Here is a 15,000-nt window from a genome sequence, read left to right as displayed (position 1 = left end):
GTAGGAGGAGAGAGACAGAGAAGAGAGGAGAGAGAGAGACAGGGAGAGGAGAGAGAGAGACAGGGAGAAGAGAGAGAGTGAGACAGGGAGGAGAGAGAGAGAGACAGAGAATTCAAAAATATACTTTGTGTACAACGCAAAAATCCCAAACAATATGCAGAGCAGAATGAGGACTATATCCACTAGTTATCAACATCCAGAAAATAGACCTTCAATTCTACAACCACCTAAAAGGAGGCGGTGCCCACACATTCCACCACAAAGCCCTGACCTACAGAGAGATGAACCTGGAGAAGAGTCCCCTCAGAGCCCTCACCTACAGAGAGATGAACCTGGAGAAGAATCCCCTCAGAGTCATCACCTACAGAGAGATGAACCTAGAGAAGAGTCCACTCAGCCAGCTGGTCCTGGGGCTCTGTTCACAAACACAAACACACCCCACAGAGCCCCAGGACAACAACACATTTAGACCACACCAAATCATGAGAAAACATCAACCAAAAAACCGAAGCCAATTGGAATGCTATCTGTCCCTAAACAGAGAGTACACAGTGGCAGAATACCTGACCACTGTGACTGACCCAAACTTAAGGAAACCTTGGACTATGTACAGACTCAGTGAGCATAGCCTTGCTATTGAGAAAGGCTGCCGAAGGCAGACCTGGCTCTCAAGAGAAGACAGGCTATGTGCACACTGCCCACAAAACGAGGTGGAAACTGACCTGCACTTCCTAACCTCCTGCCAAATGTATGACCATACTAGAGACACATATTTCCCTCAGATTACACAGACCCACAAAGAATTTGAAAACAAATCAAACATTTATAAACTCTCATATCTCCCATGTGTGCCATCACAGCAGTAAGATGTGTGGCCCGTTGCCATGAGAAAATGGAAACCAGTGGAACACAAACAACATTAAAATAAACAGATAAGTTGTATTTCTATCTTTTATACTTCAACTACTTGCACATTGTTACAACACATAGCCACTAATATAACATTTAAAATCTCTATATTCTTTTAAAAATGTTGTGAGTGTAATGTTTACTAATGTTTCCCTTGTTTATTTCACTTTTGTTTATTGTCTATTCCATTTGCTTTGGCAACGTAAACATGTTTACCATGTTGACTGTTACTGAAACAATATAAACATGTTTACCATGTTGACTGTTACTGAAACAATATAAACATGTTTACCATGTTGACTGTTACTGAAACAATATAAACATGTTTACCATGTTGACTGTTACTGAAACAATATAAACATGTTTACCATGTTGACTGTTACTGAAACAATATAAACATGTTTACCATGTTGACTGTTACTGAAACAATATAAACATGTTTACCATGTTGACTGTTACTGAAACAATGAAACAATATGTTTCCATGCCAATAAAGCCAATAAATAGAACAGAATAGAACAGAATAGAACAGAACAGAACAGAATAGAACAGAATAGAACAGAATAGAACAGAATAGAACAAAATAGAAGAGGACAAAATAGAACAGAATAGAACAGAACAGAACAGAATATAATAGAAAAGAACAGAACAGAACCAAATAGAACAGAACAAAATAGAACAGAACAGAACAGAACAGAATAGAACAGAATAGAAGAGAACAGAATAGAACAGAATAGAACAGAATAGAACAGAACAAAATAGAACATAATAGAACAGAATAGAACAGAAGAGAATAGAAAAGAACAGAACCAAATAGAACAGAACAGAATAGAACAGAATAGAACAGAATAGAATAGAACCAAATAGAACAGAACCAAATAGAACAGAACAGAATAGAACAGAACAAAATAGAACATAATAGAACAGAACAGAACAGAACAGAACAGAATAGAACAGAACAGAACAGAACAGAATAGAACAGAAAAGAACAGAACCAAATAGAACAGAACAAAATAGAACAGAATAGAACAGAACAGAACAGAATAGAACAGAACAGAATAGAACAGAATAGAACAGAATAGAACAGAACAGAACAGAATAGAACAGAATAGAACAGAATAGAACAGAACAGAACAGAATAGAACAGAATAGAACAGAATAGAAGAGAACAGAATAGAATAGAAGAGAACAGAATAGAACAGAATAGAAGAGAACAGAATAGAAGAGAACAGAATAGAACAGAATAGAACAGAATAGAAGAGAACAGAATAGAAGAGAACAGAACAAAATAGAACATAATAGAACAGAACAGAACAGAACAGAACAGAATAGAACAGAACAGAATAGAACAGAAAAGAACAGAACCAAATAGAACAGAACAAAATAGAACAGAATAGAACAGAATAGAACAGAACAGAATAGAACAGAACAGAACAGAATAGAACAGAACAGAATAGAACAGAATAGAACAGAATAGAATAGAACAGCTTCTTTACATAAACACTCATTTCTGAGCTCAAGGAGAGTGTATGTGTCTCTGCATGTAGACAGTGGTGTCCCAGGGCCTAATTTAACATCCACTAGCGCCCCCAGGGGGATGGTTTAGGAACATTTGGAAGGACTAGATATAGAAAGGAAAGGGAAGGGGGATACCTAGTCAGTTGTACAACTGAATGCATTCAATTGAAATGTGTTTTCTGCATTCAACCCAACCCCTCTGAATCAGAGAGGTGCGGAGGGCTGCCTTAATCCACATCCACGTCATCGGCGCCCGGGGAAAATTAGGTTAACTGCCTTGCTCAGGGGCAGAACGACATGGCAAACGTGTTGAGTCACTGTCCAACTGTTGTTCTGAAGAACTACATTGTATCAAGCCTTTTTAAATCAGTTGTGTAAACGCTTGGCAGAAACAACGGCCTAGTCGACCAGAACCAGTGACCACTGAGTTAGAGCGTCTATCTTCTATTTTACCAGGCAAGTCAGTTAAGAACAAAATCTTATTATCCAACGACGGCCTAACGCGGCCAAACCCTCCCCTAACCTGGACCACGCTGGGCTAATTGTGCGCCGCCCTCTAGGACTCCCGATCACGGGCGGTTGTGAAACAGCGTGGGCTCTGACTAGGGTCTAGTAGTAACACCTCTACCACTGCGATGCAGTGCCTTAGACCTCTGAGCCACTCAGGACACAAATCACCATAAGACAAACACTGAAACAAACCCAAACAACTACACCTTACTCTAACACTCTGTCTAAAACATAAGTGGACATATCTTTAGAGCTGACGAGCTACAGTACGGTATTGTTGAAAGGGATAAACGCTAAAATCATATTCATTACTATAATAGTGTCATACTTCTGTACTTCCAGCAGGTGGCAGTGCAAACAAAGCTTTCTGTCTGCATGTCCAAGAGTCTTACTACAAACAACAGCACAGCCCTCTCTCTGGTGATATGAGTAATACACACACACGCACGCACGCACGCACACACACACACACACACACACACACACACACACCACACACACGCAAACACACACAAACACACACGCAAACACACACGCAAACACACACAACACACACAGCACAGCACAGCACAGTCCTATTAGAGTGAGTCACTGTAATATCAGACTGCTCTCAGATCAGGAGGGAGACAGGTAGCCTAGTGGTTAGTGTAGAGGAGGTAGGTAGCCTAGTGGTTAGAGTGTAGAGGAGGTAGGTAGCCTAGTGGTTAGAGCGTAGAGGAGGCAGGTAGCCTAGTGGTTAGAGCGTAGAGGAGGCAGGTAGCCTAGTGGTTAGAGCGTAGAGGAGGCAGGTAGCCTAGTGGTTAGAGTGTAGAGGAGGCAGGTAGCCTAGTGGTTAGAGTGTAGAGGAGGCAGGTAGCCTAGTGGTTAGAGTGTAGAGGAGGCAGGTAGCCTAGTGGTTGGAGCGTAGAGTAGATAGGTAGCCTAGTGGTTAGAGTGTAGAGGAGGTAGGTATCCTAGTGGTTAGAGTGTAGAGGAGGCAGGTAGCCTAGTGGTTAGAGTGTAGAGGAGGCAGGTAGCCTAGTGGTTGGAGCGTAGAGGAGGTAGGTAGCCTAGTGGTTAGAGTGTAGAGGAGGCAGGTAGCCTAGTGGTTAGAGTGTAGAGGAGGCAGGTAGCCTAGTGGTTAGAGTGTAGAGGAGGCAGGTAGCCTAGTGGTTAGAGTGTAGAGGAGGCAGGTAGCCTAGTGGTTAGAGTGTAGAGGAGGCAGGTAGCCTAGTGGTTAGAGTGTAGAGGAGGTAGGTAGCCTAGTGGTTAGAGTGTAGAGGAGGCAGGTAGCCTAGTGGTTAGAGTGTAGAGGAGGTAGGTATCCTAGTGGTTATAGTGTAGAGGAGGCAGGTAGCCTAGTGGTTAGAGCGTAGAGGAGGCAGGTAGCCTAGTGGTTAGAGTGTAGAGGAGGCAGGTAGCCTAGTGGTTAGAGTGTAGAGGAGGTAGGTATCCTAGTGGTTAGAGTGTAGAGGAGGCAGGTAGCCTAGTGGTTAGAGCGTAGAGGAGGCAGGTAGCCTAGTGGTTAGAGTGTAGAGGAGGCAGGTAGCCTAGTGGTTAGAGTGTAGAGGAGGTAGGTAGCCTAGTGGTTAGAGTTTAGAGGAGGCAGGTAGCCTAGTGGTTAGAGTGTAAAGGAGGCAGGTAGCCTAGTGGTTAGAGTGTAGAGGAGGCAGGTAGCCTAGTGGTTAGAGTGTAGGGGAGGCAGGTAGCCTAGTGGTTAGAGTGTAGAGGAGGCAGGTAGCCTAGTGGTTAGAGCGTAGAGGAGGCAGGTAGCCTAGTGGTTAGAGCGTAGAGGACGCAGGTAGCCTAGTGGTTAGAGTGTGGAGGAGACAGGTAGCCTAGTGGTTAGAGTGTAGAGGAGGCAAGTAGCCTAGTGGTTAGAGTGTAGAGGAGGCAGGTAGCCTAGTGGTTAGAGTGTTGGGCCAGTAATCAAAAGGTTGCTAGAGCATATCCCCCGAGCTGACGAGGTAAACATCTGTGGCTCTGTCCCTGAACAAGGCAGTTAACCCACTGTTCCTAGGCCGTCATTGTAAATAAGAATTTGTTCTTAACTAACTAACTTAGTTAAATAATAATCAAAGGAGCTCATCCAGAGAGAGGAGTTTAGCCATCAGACAAGGAGCTCATCCAGAGAGAGGAGTTTAGCCATCAGACAAGGGGTTCATCCAGAGAGAGGAGTTTAGCCATCAGACAAGGTGCTCATCCAGAGAGAGGAGTTTAGACATCAGACAAGGAGCTCATCCTGAGAGAGGAGTTTAGCCATCAGACAAGGAGTTCATCCAGAGAGAGGAGTTTAGACATCAGACAAGGTGCTCATCCAGAGAGAGGAGTTTAGCCATCAGACAAGGAGTTCATCCAGAGAGAGGAGTTTAGCCATCAGACAAGGAGTTCATCCAGAGAGAGGAGTTTAGCCATCAGACAAGGTGCTCATCCAGAGGGAGGAGTTTAGACATCAGACAAGGAGCTCATCCAGAGAGAGGAGTTTAGCCATCAGACAAGGAGAACATCCAGAGAGAGGAGTTTAGCCATCAGACAAGGAGCTCATCCAGAGAGAGGAGTTTAGCCATCAGACAAGGAGCTCATCCAGAGAGAGGAGTTTAGCCATCAGACAAGGAGCTCATCCAGAGAGAGGAGTTTAGCCATCAGACAAGGAGCTCATCCAGAGAGAGGAGTTTAGCCATCAGACAAGGAGCTCATCCAGAGAGAGGAGTTTAGCCATCAGACAAGGAGCTCATCCAGAGAGAGGAGTTTAGCCATCAGACAAGGAGTTCATCCAGAGAGAGGAGTTTAGCCATCAGACAAGGTGCTCATCCAGAGAGAGGAGTTTAGCCATCAGACAAGGAGCTCACTAATGAAGACTAACCGGAGAAGTGTGCGTGTGTGTGTGTGTGTGTGTGTGTGTGTGTGTGTGTGTGTGTGTGTGTGTGTGTGTGTGTGCGTGCGTGTGTGTGTGATTGCCTACTATGCAAGTCTCATTAGGTTGGTATTAGGTCTGAGTTATACAGCAGGAGACATTTCCTTAATCTGTAAGCCTGGAGGGAGACAACAACAGACAGGCTAGTGGGATGTACCACAGTACTACTGCTATGATGCCACATACCTGGACATGCACAGTATGACCCTACTGCTATGATGCCACATACCTGGACATGCACAGTATGACCCTACTGCTATGATGCCACATACCTGGACATGCACAGTATGACCCTACTGCTATGATGCCACATACCTGGACATGCACAGTATGACCCTACTGCTATGATGCCACATACCTGGACATGCACAGTATGACCCTACTGCTATGATGCCACATACCTGGACATGCACAGTATGACCCTACTGCTATGATGCCACATACCTGGACATGCACAGTATGACCCTACTGCTATGATGCCACATACCTGGACATGCACAGTATGACCCTACCGCCATCATATTTTTTTATTATATTTTTGTTTCATCAGACCAGAGGACATTCCTCCAAAAACTACGATCTTTGTCCCCATGTGCAGTCGCCAACTGTAGTCTGGCTTTTTTATGGCGGTTTTGGAGCAGTGGCTTCTTCCTTGCTTACCGGCCTTTCAGGTCATGTCGATATAGGACTCATTTTACTGTGGATATAGATACTTTTGTACCTGTTTCCTCCAGCATCTTCACAAGGTTATTTGCTGTTGTTCTGGGATTGATTTGCACTTTTCGCACCAAAGTACGTTCATCTCTAGGAGACAGAACGTGTCTCCTTCCTGAGCGGTATGACGGCTGCGTGGTCCCATGGTGTTTATACTTGCGTACTATTGTTTGTACAGATGAACGTGGTACCTTCAGGCGTTTGCAAATTGCTCCCAAGGATGAACCAGAAGTGTGGAGGTCTACAATTTATTTTCTGAGGTCTTGGCTGATTTCTTTTGATTTTCCCATGATGTCAAGCAAAGAGGCACTGAGTTTGAAGATAGGCCTTGAAATACATCCACAGGTACACCTCCAATTGACTGAAATTATGTCAATTAGCCTAACAGAAGCTTCTAAAGCCATGACATCATTTTCTGGAACTTTCCAAGCTGTTTAAAGGCACAGTCAACTTAGTGTATGTAAATTTCTGACCCACTGGAATTGTGATACAGTGAATTGTAAGTGAAATAATCTGTCTGTAAACAATTGTTGGAAAAATGACTTGTGTCATGCACAAAGTAGATGTCCTAACCGACTTGCCAAAACTATAGTTTGTTAACACGAAATTTGTGGAGTGGTTGACAAACGAGTCTTAATGACTCCAACCTAAGTGTATGTAAACGTCCGACTTCAACTGTATATACAGATGAGCAGACAGGTATGATGTATGTATGCTGCCTGTGTGCCTATAGCCTATGCCTGCTCTCTCTAGGAGTGGCAGGTAGCCTAGCGGGTAAGAGTGTTGGGCCAGCAACCGAAATGTCGCTGGTTCGCATTCCCGAGCCGACTAGGTATAAAAACTGTGTGTGCCCTTAACTTTAGTTGCTCAGGATAAGAGCGTCTGCTAAATGATTTTTTAAAATGTTTTATGTAAATCTTATGACATGTGAAGGTAGGCCTGTTCATACAGGTCATATCTAAGGTATGTGAGGGTACACACTTTAGTGTTATGCTTGCGTCAGTTACCTGATGTGGAATAGAGTTCCATGTAGTCATGGCTCTATGTAGTACTGTGCGCCTCCCATAGTCTGGTCTGGACTTGGGGACTGTGAAGAGACCTCTGGTGGCATGTCTTGTGGGGTATGTATGGGTGTCTGAGCTGTGTGCTAGTAGTTTAAACAGACCTCTGGTGGCATGTCTTGTGGGGTATGTATGGGTGTCTGAGCTGTGTGCTAGTAGTTTAAACAGACCTCTGGTGGCATGTCTTGTAGGGTATGTATGGGTGTCTGAGCTGTGTGCTAGTAGTTTAAACAGACCTCTGGTGGCACGTCTTGTGGGGTATGCATGGGTGTCTGAGCTGTGTGCTAGTAGTTTAAACAGACCTCTGGTGGCATGTCTTGTGGGGTATGCATGGGTGTCTGAGCTGTGTGCTAGTCGTTTAAACAGACAGCTCAGTGCTTTCAACATGTCAATACCTCTCACAAATACAAGTAGTGATGAAGTCAATCTCTCCTCCACTTTGAGCCAGGAGAGATTGGCATGCATATTATTAATGTTTGCATCTCTGTGTACATACAAGGGCCTGCCGTGCTGCCCTGTTCTGAGCCAATTGCAATTTTCCTAAGATCCTCTTTGTGGCACCTGACCACACGACCGAACAGTCATCTAGGTGCGACAAAACTAGAGCCTGTAGGACCTGCCTTGTTGATAGTGCTGTTAAGAAGGCAGAGCATCGCTTTATTATGGACAGACTTCTCCCTATCTTAGCTACTGTTGTTTTTACCATGCCAGTTTACAATCCAGGGTTACTCCAAGCAGTTTTGTCACCTCAACTTGCTCAATTTCCACATTACTTATTACAATATTTAGTAGAGGTTTAAGGTTTAGTGAATGATTTGTCCCAAAAAATATTTAGGACTAACTTATTCCTTGCCACGCATTCTGAAACTAACTGCAGCTCTTTGTTAAACTGTTATGGATAGGGGGCAGTATTTTCACGGCCGGATAAAAATGTACCCGATTTAATCTGATTATTACTCCTGCCCAGAAACTAGAATATGCATATAATTAGTAGCTTTGGATGGAAAACACTCTAAAGTTTATAAAACTGTTTGAATGGTGTCTGTGAGTATAACAGAACTCATATGGCAGGCCAAAACCTGAGAAAATTCCTTACAGGAAGTGCCCTCTCTGACCATTTCTTGTGCTTCTCTGGCATCTCTGTCAAAAATAGAGGATCTCTGCTGTAACGTGACAATTTCTAAGGCTCCCATAGGCTCTCTGAAGGCGCCAGAAAGCGGAATGAGATCTCTGGATAGAAAACACTCTGAAGTTTCTAAAACTGTTTGAAAGGTGTCTGTGAGTATAACAGAACTCATATGGCAGGCAAAAACCTGATAAAAAGTCAACCAGGAAGTGGAGTATCTGAGAATTGTAGTTCTTCTTTCTAGTCCCTTTCAAAACTACAGTATCCATGGGGTTACGTTGCACTTCCTAAGGCTTCCATTGGCTGTCTAAAGCCTTCGGAAAGTGGTTTGAGCCTTCTCCTGTCACTGGGCAGAGTATAGGAGCTCAGTTACTGAGTGGTCTGCCTGGCAACAAAGGGATTGGATATGCGCAGTCACGCGAGCACGCCGTTCCTTCTTTTTCTCCTTGAATGAATACGCTATTGTCCGGTTGGAATATTATCGCAACTTTACGTTAAAAATACCATAAAGATTGATTTTAAACAGCGTTTGAAATGCTTCTAAGTACGGTAATGGAACATTTTGACTTTTCGGCTCTTGTTCCGCGCTCGCGCGTTATGCCTTTGCATAAGTGATCTGTACGCACGAACAAAACGGAGGTATTTGTACATAAATATGGATTATTTCGAACAAAAACTAAATTTATTGTGGAAGTAGCAGTCCAGGGAGTGCATTCTGACAAAGATCAGCAAAGGTAAGAGAATATTTCTAATACTAATTCTGAGTTTAGGTTGCCCCGAACTTGGCGGGTGTCTGAATAGCATACTTTTGTTTGACTGCTTGAGTTAGACCAGAGTTGATGTGTTTCCCATTTAAAAGTTAACACTATAGGGCCTCCCGAGTGGCGCAGTGGTCTAAGGCTGAGGTCTTGGCTGATTTCTTGCATCGTAGTGCTATCTGTGCCACCAGAGACTCTGGGTTCGAGTCCAGGCTCTGTCGACCGGGACCACGAGGCCCATGGGGCAGCGCACTATTGGCCTAGCGTCGTCTGGGTTAGGGAGGGTTTGGCTGGCAAGGATATCCTTGTCTCATCGTGCACTAGTGACTCCTGTGGTGGGCTGGGTGCAGTGCATGCTGACCAGGTTGCCAGGTGTGCGGCTGGTTTCCGGGTTGGATGAGTGCTGTGTTAAGAAGCAGTGCGGCTTGGTTGGGTTATGTTTCCGAGGACGCATGGCTCTCGACCTTCGCCTCTCCCGAGTCCGTACGGGAGTTGAGACAATGAGACAACCAACTACTAACAATTGGATACCATGAAAAAAAAATATTTAGGCTAAACTTTTTACATTCTTTATTGGGAATGTGTTTCGTGAAAAAGGTTTATGTCGTTTTTGTTATTGTAAATAAATGCAATATTAGTCAACATAATACAATTGTTGGCTTTAAATGTATATTTGTAGTGTCAACTGCATCAAGTACAGTAGGACTATGCCTATGACTTAAATGTTATAATTTGATTGACAGACTTGATATGACATATGAACCTTTTAAAGAGCACATTGTGAATCCACAACTTCTGACAGTATATGATACTGCTAAACATGTAGTTGATGCTTTTCTTGTAGTTCTGTTTTTAAGTTGAATTAATCAAACGCTGAAGGTTCTACTGTAGCCTACTGTTACATTTTGTAATAGAGCGTGGAACAAAAGCTGTTTTCATGGTGACGGCGATGAGCACCCTTCATTTAAAGATACATTATAATGTATAATACAATGATTCAATACGGGATCAAATGCTTACTTTGAGATGTTAGGATATGAAACGGCGAGTGATGGGCTGTATCAAGGTGGGTCGAAGCATTAGACACAGCATATATCCCAGATGTGTCTGAATGTGTTCATTGAGTCTGAAACAAGGTGGTCCGTTTCTTGGTGTGTGTGTGTGTGTGTGTGTAGTGTGTGTGTGTGTGTGTCTGTGTGTGTGTGCGTGTATGTCTGTGTGTGTGTGTGTGGTGTGTGTGTGTGTGTGTGTGTAGTGTGTGTAGTGTGTGTGTGTGTGTGTGTGTGTAGTGTGTGTAGTGTGTGTGTGTGTCTGTGTGTGTGTGTGTGTGTGTGTGTGTCGTGTGGTGTGTGTGTAGTGTGTGTGCGTGTGTTTGTAGTGTGTGTGTGTGTGTGTGTGTGTGTCGTGTGGTGTGTGTGTGTGTGTGTGTGTGTGTGTGTGTGTAGTGTGTTTGTAGTGTGTGTGTGTGTGTGTCTGTGTCTATGTGTGTGTGTCTGTGTCTATGTGTGTGTGTGTGTGTGTGTGTGTGTCGTGTGGTGTGTGTGTGTGTGTGTGTATGTGTAGTGTGTGTGTGTGTGTGTGTGTGTGTGTGTGTGTGTGTGTGTGTGTGTGTGTGTGTGTGTGTGTGTGTGTGTGTGTGTCGTGTGGTGTGTGTGTGTGTGTGTGTGTGTGTATAGTGTGTGTGTAGTGTGTGTGCGTGTGTTTGTAGTGTGTGTGTGTGTGTGTGTGTCGTGTGGTGTGTGTGTGTGTGTGTGTGTGTGTGTGTGTGTGTGTAGTGTGTGTGTAGTGTGTGTGTGTGTGTGTGTGTGTGTGTAGTGTAGTGTGTGTGTGTAGTGTAGTGTGTGTGTGTAGTGTGTGTGTCTGTGTGTGTGTGTGTGTGTGTGTGTGTGTGTGTGTGTGTCTGTGTGTGTGTGTGTGTGGGTGTGTGGTGTGTGTAGTGTGTGTGTGTGTGTGTGTGTGTGTGTGTGTGTGTGTGTAGTGTGTGTAGTGTGTGTGTGTGTGTGTGTGTGTAGTGTGTGTGTGTGTGTGTGTGTGTGTGTGTAGTGTGTAGTGTGTAGTGTGTGTGTGTGTGTGTGTGTGTGTGTGTGTGTGTGTGTGTGTGTGTGTGTGTGTGTGTGTGTGTAGTGTACCTGCAGTATACAGCTGGTGATGTCTGACGCTATCTTGGCATGGGGTGTGTCTTCGTCTCTGCCCTGGGGGGTGAGGTTGTGTTCCAGGCAGGACTCCCACAGACCCACTAACGCCCCCCCATGGCGCTCGATGGACCGCGTCTCCCTGATCGCCGTGGTGATGCGCGTGATGCAGATCTCCACCACAGCCTGGTCATTGTCATTGGTCAGGTAGTCCTGCAGCCAGCAAATCAGAGGGGAAATGAGTCCGGAACAGCCAATCAGGATCAAGAAACAATGAGAAAAGAGCATGTTTGTTTTTAATATTGTTTCAAATGCAGTCAACCTAAAAGCTGTCTAACACAAATCCAAGTCTCAAGGCTGCAATAGCTTTTGCTCTTAGTTTTCCCTTGACACTCAAAGGAAAAATACTCTTAAACGTCTTAGGGCTAGGGTGCAGTATTTGCACGGCCGGATGAAAAACATACCCAATTTAAACAGGTTACTACTCTGTCCCAGAAACTAGAATATGCATATTATTAGTAGATTTGGATAGAAAACACTCTGAAGTTTCTAAAACTGTTTGAATGGTGTCTGTGAGCATAACAGAACTCATATGGCAGGCAAAAACCTGAGAAAAAGTCAAGCAGGAAGTGGGAAGTCTGGTGCTTGTAGTCCTTTCAAGTGATTGCCTTGACTGTATACAGTGACTTAGGGTTCATTTTGCACTTCCTAAAGCTTCCACTAGATGTCAGCAGTCTTTAGAACGGTGTTTGAAGATTCTATGGTGAATTTGAAGGGAATACCAGCTGTGGTAAACTGGTGTCCCATTATAAGGCATGGGCTCTAGTCCCGCGCAATGACTTGGGAGCGAGCGGAGTTCATATTCACTCCTAAAGAGAACGGATAGGTCCGGTTGGAATTTTATTCAAGGTATATGTCATGTCCTGACCAGTAATAGGGGTTATTTGTTATTATAGTTTGGTCAGGACATGGCAGGGGGTGTTTGTTTCATGTGGTTTGGGCTATGTATTTAGGTAGAGGGGTGTTTGGTTTATGTGGTTCGGGGTTTGTTAGTCTATGTTCTATGTTAGTTTATTTCTATGTTCTGTCTAGTCATTTGTATTTCTATGTTTAGTTAATTGGTGTTGGGGCCTTCAGTTGGAGGCAGCTGTCTATCGTTGCCTCTGATTGAAGGTCCTATAATTAGGGGTGTGTTTGTATCATGGATTGTGGGTAGTTGTATACTGTTTTGTGTTCTTCACATGACAGAACTGTTAGTGTCGTTTTCGTAATTGTATATGTGTTTCATTTTGTTTCACCTTCAATATTAAAAAGAAGATGAGTATACACTTCCCTGTTGCGTCTTGGTCCTCCACACACGACAGTCGTTACAGTATATGATAAAAAACAACCTAAAGATTGATTCTATACATCATTTGACATGTTTCTACAAACTATAGTATAACTTTTTTGACTTTTCGTCTGGACTAAGTAAGCACGCGCGTAGTGGATTTGGATAGTGAACCTAACGCGCAAACAAAATGGATTATTTGGAAATAAATATGAACTTTATCGAACATTTATTGTGGATCTGGGATTCCTGGGAGTGCCTTCTGATGAAGATAATCAAAGGTAAGTGAATATTTATAATGAAATTTCTTAGTTTTATTGACTCCAAGATGGCGGGTTTCTGTTTGCTAGTTGTTAGTGTCATCTGGGCTGTACTCAGATTATTGCAAATTGTGCTTTCGCCGTGAACCTTTTTTGAAATCTGACAAAGCGGTTACATTTAGGAGAAGTGTATCTATAATTCCGTGCATAACACTTCTATATTGATCAATGTTTACGATGAGAATTTACGTACTGTGTGTGCTCATTGTGCTCATTCACCGGGAGGTTTGGAGGGAAAACATTTCTCAACATTACGCGCCAATGTAAAATGCTGTTTTTGGATATTAATATGAACTTTATCGAGCAAAACATACATGTATTGTGTAACATAATGTCCTAGAAGTGTCATCTGATGAAGATCGTCAAAGGTTAGTGCTTCATTTAGCTGTGTTTTGGGTTTTTGTGATGCATCTAGTTGCTTGGAAAATGGCTATGTGGTGTTTCTTGTGAAGTTTATGTCCTAACATAATCTAATTTTATGCTTTCGCCGTAAAGCCTTTTTGAAATCCTACAATGTGGTTAGATTAACGAGAATTTTATCTTTAAAATGGTGTAAAATAGTTGATTGAGAAAATGAAATTATGAGATTTTAGCTGTTTTAAATTTGGCGCTCTGATTTTCCACTGGAAGGAGTCACCAACAGGTTAACTTTTTCCATGTTGAGGTAGAAATGTTCAGACAAACTCTTCCCCCATCTAGACAGTGTCTGAATAAGCAGTTGGGTTACATTCTGCTGCAGACTCTTTTCTTCTTTAGTTAAATGATAACTGAGAGACTGACTGTGTTGGATGGGTAATGAGGACGTGGGCTCTGGAGGGACAGGCATCAGATCTGTTTCCAGGGAACAGTCCCAAGAGACACACCTGCCATAAGCTGTGTGTGTGTGTGTGTGTGTGTGTGTGTGTGTGTGTGTGTGTGTGTGTGTGTGTGTGTGTGTGTGTGTGTGTGTGTGTGTGTGTGTGTGTGCGTGCATAGGCAACTTACAAGAGAGCAATAGATACCTTTGACTTCCTCTAGTACTTCAAAGAGACCGTCATGTATGCGTGTGTGCATGGATGGGTATGTAGGGGTACTCACAGGAGAGCAGGAGATAGCCTTGATTTCCTCCAAGGCCTGTGAAAGACAGTCCTCTATCTCAGAGTCTTCCAGGGAGAAGAGGTCTCCAGCCCGGGACAGGTCCCTCTGGCCCAGTACCAGGCCAAACAGCTGGTGCATGGTGTCTCTGCTTCACTCTGGCCTGCTTCGGGCCCACTTCAGCCTGGTCTGGTCTACGTCAGGCCTGCTTAGGCCTGGTTTGACCCACACTCACTCTGGGCCGACCTAGGGCAAGAAGTTGCTACGGAGACAGGGCATGGTCCCTGAAGGTGCTGGGGTGATGACCTCATACACATCAGACCCCTGAGAAAGAAAGACAAAAATGGAGACAAATTTGACCCCAATAACTACTGTGGGATATAGGTCAACAGCAAACTTGGGAAAATCCTCTGCATTATCATTAACAGCAGACTCGTACATTTCCTCAGTGAAAACAATGTACTGAGCAAACGTCAAATTGGCTTTTTACCAAATTATAGTACGACAGACCACGTATTCACCCTGCACACCTAATTGAACAAACAAACTAAAACAAAGGCAAAGTCTTCTCATGCTTTGTTGATTTCAATTGTTGACTCAATTTGGCACGAGGGTTTGTTTATTTCAAAAAAGTTTTTGACACAATTTGGCATGA

At 43.7% G+C, this 15,000-nt stretch overlaps 1 protein-coding gene across 1 annotated transcript in view; it reads right to left on the bottom strand.

Annotated features, from left to right (window-relative positions):
* The window catches only part of LOC115206623 (ventricular zone-expressed PH domain-containing protein), a gene marked incomplete in the record, with an annotated part of 193,336 nt that overhangs the window by 155,813 nt on the left and 22,523 nt on the right, over nucleotides 1–15,000 (bottom strand). Inside the window, 2 exon segments of the mRNA XM_029773783.1 lie at nucleotides 11,619–11,834; nucleotides 14,349–14,669. Of these exon segments, the coding sequence (XP_029629643.1) occupies nucleotides 11,619–11,834; nucleotides 14,349–14,486 (354 nt within the window).

Source organism: Salmo trutta, chromosome 13 (genome assembly GCF_901001165.1).
Source record: "Salmo trutta chromosome 13, fSalTru1.1, whole genome shotgun sequence".
NCBI classification, from domain to species: domain Eukaryota; kingdom Metazoa; phylum Chordata; class Actinopteri; order Salmoniformes; family Salmonidae; genus Salmo; species Salmo trutta.
This window is presented reverse-complemented; position numbering and strand designations above follow the sequence as displayed.